This window comes from Nicotiana tabacum, chromosome 22 (assembly GCF_000715075.1).
Source record: "Nicotiana tabacum cultivar K326 chromosome 22, ASM71507v2, whole genome shotgun sequence".
Taxonomy (NCBI): domain Eukaryota; kingdom Viridiplantae; phylum Streptophyta; class Magnoliopsida; order Solanales; family Solanaceae; genus Nicotiana; species Nicotiana tabacum.
Window position 1 is genome coordinate 103,003,317 of NC_134101.1, and position 8,250 is coordinate 103,011,566.

General features: G+C 38.8%; 1 protein-coding gene across 1 annotated transcript; it reads right to left on the reverse strand.

The window, feature by feature from the left end:
• Positions 1-7,094: 7,094 nt before the first annotated feature.
• LOC142176003 (uncharacterized) lies at positions 7,095-7,973 on the reverse strand. The gene is made up of 3 exons (XM_075243034.1): positions 7,762-7,973; positions 7,482-7,609; positions 7,095-7,426 (listed from the first exon to the last, which is right to left on the reverse strand). The coding sequence occupies exons 1-3, from the start codon at positions 7,971-7,973 to the stop codon at positions 7,095-7,097; spliced, it is 672 nt and encodes a 223-aa protein (XP_075099135.1).
• Between the last annotated feature and the right edge of the window lie 277 nt (positions 7,974-8,250).

The window sequence follows — 8,250 nt, forward strand, 5'->3', positions numbered from 1 at the left end:
GCATGGCATCTAGATGCTAAACTTTATATGAACATGATATCTAATTGCAGTTGGTTATTTAAGACCTATAAACATGTTTTCCTAATGAAAAGTGGATATGCAAGATTCAGAAAGACCTATAGGCAGGCTATCTATATGATATGCAAAAATTCAGAAATAAACTATAGGCATGGTATCTATATGGGAATGCAAGATTCCTATAGACATGGTGTTTATATGAGAATGCAGGAATTCATAAACTCCTATTGGAAGATTATCTACCCCTTTTTGCATACATAGTTACCCCTCCCTTTTCACTAGCCATCCTCGAGAGTTTTATTACAAAGTTATTACAGCCGATAAGAAGTAAAGTAAAGAAAAAAAATACAATCATAAATTAAAAAGTATAACCAAGGAGAGCCTGATTCAGACTTCCTGTCTGAAATATGAAGTAAACCAACTCCAAGAGATCTTATTTCAAAGCCTTTCTCCCATTTGGATGTGTTAGAGTTCCCTAAGAGTTTCATAAGAACTCCAGGTAGTACTTACACCCAAATGTATCACCAGATTAAGCCATAGTGCAGTGTGGAAGGGCCAGCCCTCAGGTGTCCAAGTTCAGAGGGAACTTAAGGTCCCAAGGGAAGGCTCACAAGAGTGGGGCAGAACTTAGGGACTAAGAAAGAGTGAAAGTGCATAAGTAAGACTCTGAAAGGGGAAAGGGAAAAAGGGGAATAACTTAAAATCAATACACAAAAGGGTGTAAGGGAATGGGGAAGTTGCAAGAGGCAAAAGAAAAGCAGGCTGAAGGGCATACCCAGCAATGTGAGATGTTGGCACACCTTCCAGCCTGTTTGCTTAGGGGTCAAGATCCCAGTGGTTCAAACTTAATTCATGGACAACAACTTACATTGCCATGCCTTAAGTCACAACTCAAAACACATATGGGTGATAGGGATAGGGAGTAATGATTCACACCAGAAATAGTAAAATAGACATGGATATAAAAGCTGTAAATGAACACATTGTGATGATGCTGAAGCTTAAATTAGGACATACTAGTTTCAAAGAAACAAATAGAGAAAATGCAGTAATCTTGTAAAAGCCACAGTGCAGATAAGAAGAGAAAATACTATTATGTGTAAGTAAGAGTTTAGACGGATTGTAAAAGTATCTTATTGTTTGTGAAGAGGGTCGTGCCTTTTATAGTGCAAAATAGGGAGAAATAAGGTAAGAAAATAGTTGAGGAACTGATTGTTAATCAATTACACAAGACTCCCTTTAGTTAAGGGATTCAGATTCAAAACGGGTAAAAACCATTTAAGGAAAGAAAAAAAATACTTTGTGCAAGGCATGCAATTAGGGGCAAGTACATAAAAGGTTATTTAAGGACAAGGTTTTGAAATACATGGTTTGTGCAAATAAGGTAAGCAAATCAATTAACAAGTAGTAAATCAAGAGTGTCTAAGATTTTGCATGAATGAACCGAGTCAAAAAAGATGAAAAAGTGTTTTAACTTAGGCCGAGTCACAGAGAAAATCAGCAAACAATGGAAAGAAATCAATCAAGCCATATTCAGAAGGAAGTTTGAACTAATTACAAATTTGAAAACCATTTTAGAGGGAAACTCATCATATATAAGGAGTATTCGAACATGTTAAGCATGAAAAAGACTGTGGTGTCATTGTAAAATCAGTAGAAAAATCCAGTGTAGAAGAGTTTAGCAAAAAGGCAGAATCAAAAGATGTCCAAACTCAGTTCAGAGACCCGAAATTGGTCTGAAAGAATTCGGGGTTCTGAAATAAAACCATAGTTCAAGCCAATCACCTGACCAAACTTGGAAGAACCCCAAATTCTAGGGTTTCCACCATTAACCGAGTACAGAGATGAGGAGGCAAGTGATCGAAACAGGCTCAGAGGTCTCAGAGAAGAACTGAGACCCCTTGCATGTTTCTTTCAGCAACAAAAACTCATGGGAAAACAATGATTGCAAGTAACACGTAGAACATAGTACAAGAATTCAAAGAAAATAGAGTAGAAGAAGCTAATACGAAACATAATGGAAAAGACTAATAAGAACAGTATAAGAAGCATACTAAGAAATTTTAAAAGAAACTTAAACAGAGCTCAGTAGAAAGAACTTAATAAGGAAACTTAAGAACTCAAAAAATACAATAGAAGAAACACAAGAACACAGAAGAAAAGTAATACAGTAGAAAAGCATGCGAGAACATAGTATAGGAATACACAGTAGGAGAAGCATACAAGAACATGGTAAAGGAGAAATACAAGATCACAGTAGAGGCAAATACACACAAAGGAAAAAGAAAGAAGGTCAAACAAATATTTTCAAAAAACCCTAGATTAGAGAAGAAATGGTTTTGAAAGTAATTTTTGAAAGAAGAGCCAGAGAAATCGTTTGAAAACTCTGGGAAAGCATAGATACACAACAGATCTAAAGGAATCGAAGAAAAGCTCGAAGGGTTAGGGTTTCAGAAGAACCTTAGAAATGAGAAAGGCTTTGAAGAGTCACCGATCTGAGTCGGAGAGGTCAGAATCAGGCTCAAACAACCATGGTACGCCGGATCGGAGATGACCATGAAACTTTGAATTGACAGAGGTCTGGATACGACCCTTCATGATCAATCCTTGAATCTTCGGAAATCAGGCGCGTGGGAGCCATAGGAGGCTAGTATAGGGTTTCCGTAGCCTTGGAAGCCATGGATTCCGGTGGCTTTCAGGGCGGAAGCGGTGGAAGGCGGCTAGGGTTTGAGAAGCTTTGAGAGAGTTTGAGAGAATGGGGGGGAGGGTTCAGAGGCGGCTGGTAGGTGAAAATGATTTAGGGTTGGTGGGGTTGGTAAATTAAAAAGGGAAAGGAAGAAATGTGGCGGTTGATCATTTTGATCAACGGCCTGGATTAAAAGGGGGCCGGGTAGGTCATTCAAACGGGCTGTGGGTCGGGTAATTTTAGGAATTGGGCTGGAGTTCAATTGGGATAGAATTTGGGCTACAATTGAAATAAAATCTGGCTAGATTTTAAATAGCCATTTTTCCCATTTATTTTATAAAAAATAGCAAATTAAATTCTGGAAATAAATTGAAAGTACTAAAATGATTTATAACATATAATTATCAATTAAAAAATGTTGGACTTAATTTTTATAAATATAAATGCAATCAAATCATAAATGAGGCTAATATTGCAATTACATGCAGTTGAGCTTTAAAAATACTAAATAAATTTGTAAAAACATGCAAAAATTATCTGAGTTGTAGTTTAGCATAAATATGAGAACTCAACAAGTGAATCACCAAAAATGATAATTTTGGACACTTATTGGATTTTTCTTGATAAAATAAGACAATAAAGTTGATTTTAAAAGCCTTTAAAATTAAGAAAAATATAATAAAATATTTGTAAATATTTTTATATGCATACATATGCTATTTTGAAAGTATTTTGCATATAAAAATATACAGAAAAAAATTAGGTATCAACACCTTGTAGTCTACACACATTCTAAGTTTATTCCCCTTTTTTGGAACTACCACTACGTTAGCTAGCCATTCGGGATTTTATTTTCCTGATGGATCCTATTTTGAGAAGTTTTGATACCTCTTCTTTGATGAATTCATGCTTTATCTCGGACTGAGGTCTCCTCTTCTGCTTCACCGGTTTAAACCTGGGATCGACACTTAGTCGATGGGTAGTTATCTCTGGCAGGATTCCTGTCATGTCTAAATGGGACCAAGCGAAGTAATCAATATTATTGATGAGAAATTGAATGAGTTTTTTTCTGAGTTTGGGAGTTAACCCCGTCCCCATGTATACCTTTTGTTCCAGAAGATGCTAGATCAATATGACCTGTTCGAGATCTTTAATCGTGGATTTCGTTGCGTCTGATTCTTCGGGGGTGATGAAAGTTCGAGGGGTGAGGAAATCTTCTTCTTCATTCCCGGACTCCTATTTATTTGACATTTGTCCCTCGGGCTCAACCGGGGCACGAGCTGTGATTTTTATTTGGTCACATGTTCGTCCTTCGACTTTTCCGATGTGGATGGAGTCAACACCGGTGCTGAGTCATGCACTGAAAACATTTCCTTGGCTGCATGCTTCTCCCCATATATTGTTTTCACATTATCCTTCGTCGGGGACTTCATCATTTGGTGGAGGGTCGATGGTACCGCTCTCATGCTATGGATCCACGGACTTCCGAGCAAAGCATTATATCTCATGTCACCTTCTATGACATGAATTTTAGTGTCTTGTATGGTTCCGGCCATATTTATTAGAAGGATGATTTCTCCATTCATAGTTTTTGCTTTCCATGTTAAAGCCATTCAAGACCCGAGATGTCGGTATGATTTGATCGAGCAGTCCGAGCTGCTCCACGACCCTTGACCTGATTATATTTGCCAAACTACCTGGATCCATGAGAACACGTTTAACTTGAACTTTATTTAAAAGGATAGAAATTACCAGTGCATCGTTGTGAGGTTGAGATAAAGCCTCGATGTCTTCCTCGATGAATGTGAGGGTGTCCTCGGGCAAGTAATCCCGAGTCTGGTTTTCCTTTGTGATGGATATTTTGGTGCATTTGAATATTTGTCCCTGTGGGACGTCAGCTCCGCCGATGATCATGTTAATGACATGTTGAGGTACTTCTAGTTCACTCTTCTTGCCTGCATCCCTCTTCCCGAAGTGATTCTTAGCCCGATCACTTAGGACTTCTCGAAGGTGACCCTCATTGAATAACCTAGCCACTTCCTCCCTTAGCTGTCTGTAGTCCTCCATTCTGTGACCATGTGTGCCATGATACTTGCACATCAAGTTCGGGTTCCTTTGGGAGGGATCGGTCTATATTGTCTTAGGCCACTTAGTATCTTTGATTCTCCCAATAGCCGAGATGATCCCTAATACACCTACGTTGAAATTGTATTATGATAATCGGGGGGCTTTGGCGGGGTATACGTGCTTATTGAACTCATTATTGCTCATAAGCCCCCGAGAACCTGGACCTTGGTTATTTCCTCGATCGCTCTGAGAGGTACTGTAGTTCAGGCCTTTATTTTTTGATCATATTATTGGTACCGTTCTTTGTTGAATCTTGATCCCCAATCTGTGTCCCTTGGGGGCTTGGCTGCGAATCTGCTAGGGTGAACTGAGCTAGAGAGGGCTCCCAACTGGTCATCCTCGACCCTAATTTTCGACTGATACCGATTTTGCACATCCGACCATGTCACGGCTGGATGCTCGATCAAGTTCTACTTTAGCTGTCAAGATGCTATCGAGATTCTTCCATTCAAACCTTGCATGAAGGCTTGAACTACCCAGTTATCAGAGAGCGGGAGTAGTTCCATCCTTTCCATCTGAAACCAAGACACGAACTCCCTTAGCATTTCGTCGTCCCTTTGCTTTATCTTGAATACGTTTGATTTTTTTGTGGCCACCTTTATGGCCCCAGCGTGCGCTTTCACGAAGTCATTCGCCAATATAGCAAATGAATCAATGGAGTTAGGAGCTAAGTTATGATACCAGATCATAGCTCCTTTTGATAGTGTTTCTCCAAACTTTTTTAACAATACTGACTTGATTTCGTCATCATTCAAGTCATTACCTTTAATTACACAAATGTAAGAAGTAATATGTTCATTAGGGTCAGTAGTTCCATTGTACTTCGGTATATCGGTCATGCGAAACTTCTTGGGAATTGGCACCAGAGCCGCAATCGAGGGGAATGGTTTTTGTATAAATTTTTTGGCATCTGGTCCTTTCAAAACTAGAGGTGCTCCCAGTATTTGGTCCACCCCGAAGTTGTAATTTTCCACCTTTTTATCATTGTCTTCTATCTGCTTTTCTCCTGACTCGATTCTTTTAGTTGGTTCCTCGAGAATTTTCATGATTGTGGGGTCAGTCCCCGAACCACTTTCATCGGGCCTTTCGAGCACAGGTTTGTGTTGTGGGTTTACTAGTTCGGTGGTGTTAGGAGTCCTGTTCTGACTCTGAAGTTGAGAGATGACGACTTGATGAGCTTGCAGCATCTCGAATACCACCTAGAGGCTGACTCCTCATTCTTCCGGTCCTCGTGTTTCCTAGCCTCCAGCCTGGGCTTCCCTATGTCCAGTCCTTATGGGGTTTGTGCATACTTCCGTGTTTAGAGCGTTGTGGGAGTTGATATCAACTGGCTCCATGTTTGGCACTCCCTTAGGGTTTACAGGTTGTACACCGAGCCCTATGCCACTATTTTTTCCTAGACCTTCATCCTCGTGAATGGGTGCATTCTGTGTGCTAGACATGATTAATCCTGAAATCAAAGAATCTTTGACAAGAAAAAGTGTGAAGAATAACGTGTGTTATCAGAAAACTAGTACTAAAATAATCACTATTATCTTTAGCCCCACGGTGGGCGCCAAACTATTTACCATAAAAAATGGGGGTAACAATTAAAGATAATTTTTGGTTTTTAAGATATGCGATATATTCTAATACTAGTGATTATACAAGTAATAATGAGCTTAAGTAAGAAGAAATAATTAACCAAATCAATGTTGCTGAAACAGTAGAGGCCTCGAGCTCGTCTATCCAAGGACCTCGAGGTCAGCTAAGACCAATCAAGTATGAATAATAAAGTAAAGGCAATAAAGCTGAAGAATAATTGATGAGCACATTAAACAAGAAAAGAATAAGAATGTTCTATTGCAGTAAATGATCTGATCTTTACAAAATGATTGGGGTCCTCTTTATATAGGAGGAGAAAATTCCAATATAGTACCTTGATCATAAAGGTAAAGAATCCTATTAGTACATGTGTATATCGGCCTACTACGTACCTATACCATTTCGTACAACCCTTATCCTATAATTAATACACTGATCCACATGTCCTAAAGAAGTTCCCGTTGACTTCGAGATTATGCTGCACTAAGTGTAAGTCGTGTCTGGCCTTCATTCAGCTTCCTCGAGGTAAGTGTCCCTAGCCAAATTTGCCCCTCACTTCGAGTCTCCCGGGTTCGAACTCATAGCCCAATCTAAGATTTCGAAATCGAGCTCCTTGATTTTGGCCGCATACAGTGACCTTTGATGTTATGTAGTTCAGAACTGATAAATCTACTGAAGCTTAATTATGATTGAAGATTTTTCGAAAATATTCAATCCATGTTGTTGCAATATCCTGTTTCCCTTCTCTCCATACACCATTATCATCTTTAATCCTCTGTATATTGAGTCTTTTCCTTCTCCCGTTTATAATTCCATGGAAGTGTGCGGTGTTTTTGTAACCATCTTTTAGCCAATTTGCTTTATCCTTCTTCCTCATAACTTCATCTTGCATTTTTAAGTACTGGTAATATTCTGCTTTAATCTTGTTCAGTTGAGCTCTTTTCTTAGTAGAATTGTTTAAAACCATTCCTTCTTCAAGACTACCAATTGGTGTTTCCAGCTTTGTTGTCTCTTTATAAATATTCCCAAAAGCTTCCTTGGACTAGCCACTAAGTCTATGGCTTACCTTCTTTAACTGCTGGTGCAGTATCCACATTGGATTTTCTATTATTGGTTCCTGCCACACCTTTCGAACAACAGGGACAAACTCTGAGTGCTCTACCCAAAAGTCTAAAAATTTGAAGTATCTTTAACCTTCATGTTGATCAGGAGGGGAGCATGGTCTGAACAAGCTCTTGCTAAGTGTGTTACTGAAGTCTCATTTAGTGCATCTGTCCATTCTGAATTGATGAGAAGTCTCTCAAGTCTTTTTCCAAATTATTTTGGTTGGACCCCTATTGTCATACCATGTGTATTTAGCCCTATAATATCCATCATCCTGAAGACCACAATCATCTAAATAGTTTATGAAGTCTAAACTCTTGCTCAAATAGTATGGTCTACCCCCAAACTTCTCTTTTGCGCCAAAAATTATATTGAAATCTCCCATCACCGCCCATGGTCCTTGAATATGATTACTGCAAGAGCTCAATTCTTCCCCCAAATTGTCTTCTCTCATGGGTAGTACATTTAGCATACACTATTGTTACATGCACTGGAGTTTCCAACATTGTAAGGGTCACATGACATGTCACATGTTGTTCTGCATCTTCAAGAATGTTAACTAATATGTCTAATGACCAAAATAGCCAGATTTTGTTATTGCAATTGTCCTAGTAGTGTTGCATTCCCAAATATTGTCTGTATCTTTCAATTTGTGTTGACCTTACCATAGGTTCGTGTAAGGCAATAAAAGGTAATATATGTTGTTGTTGTAGTAATTTTAGCCTTTCAAA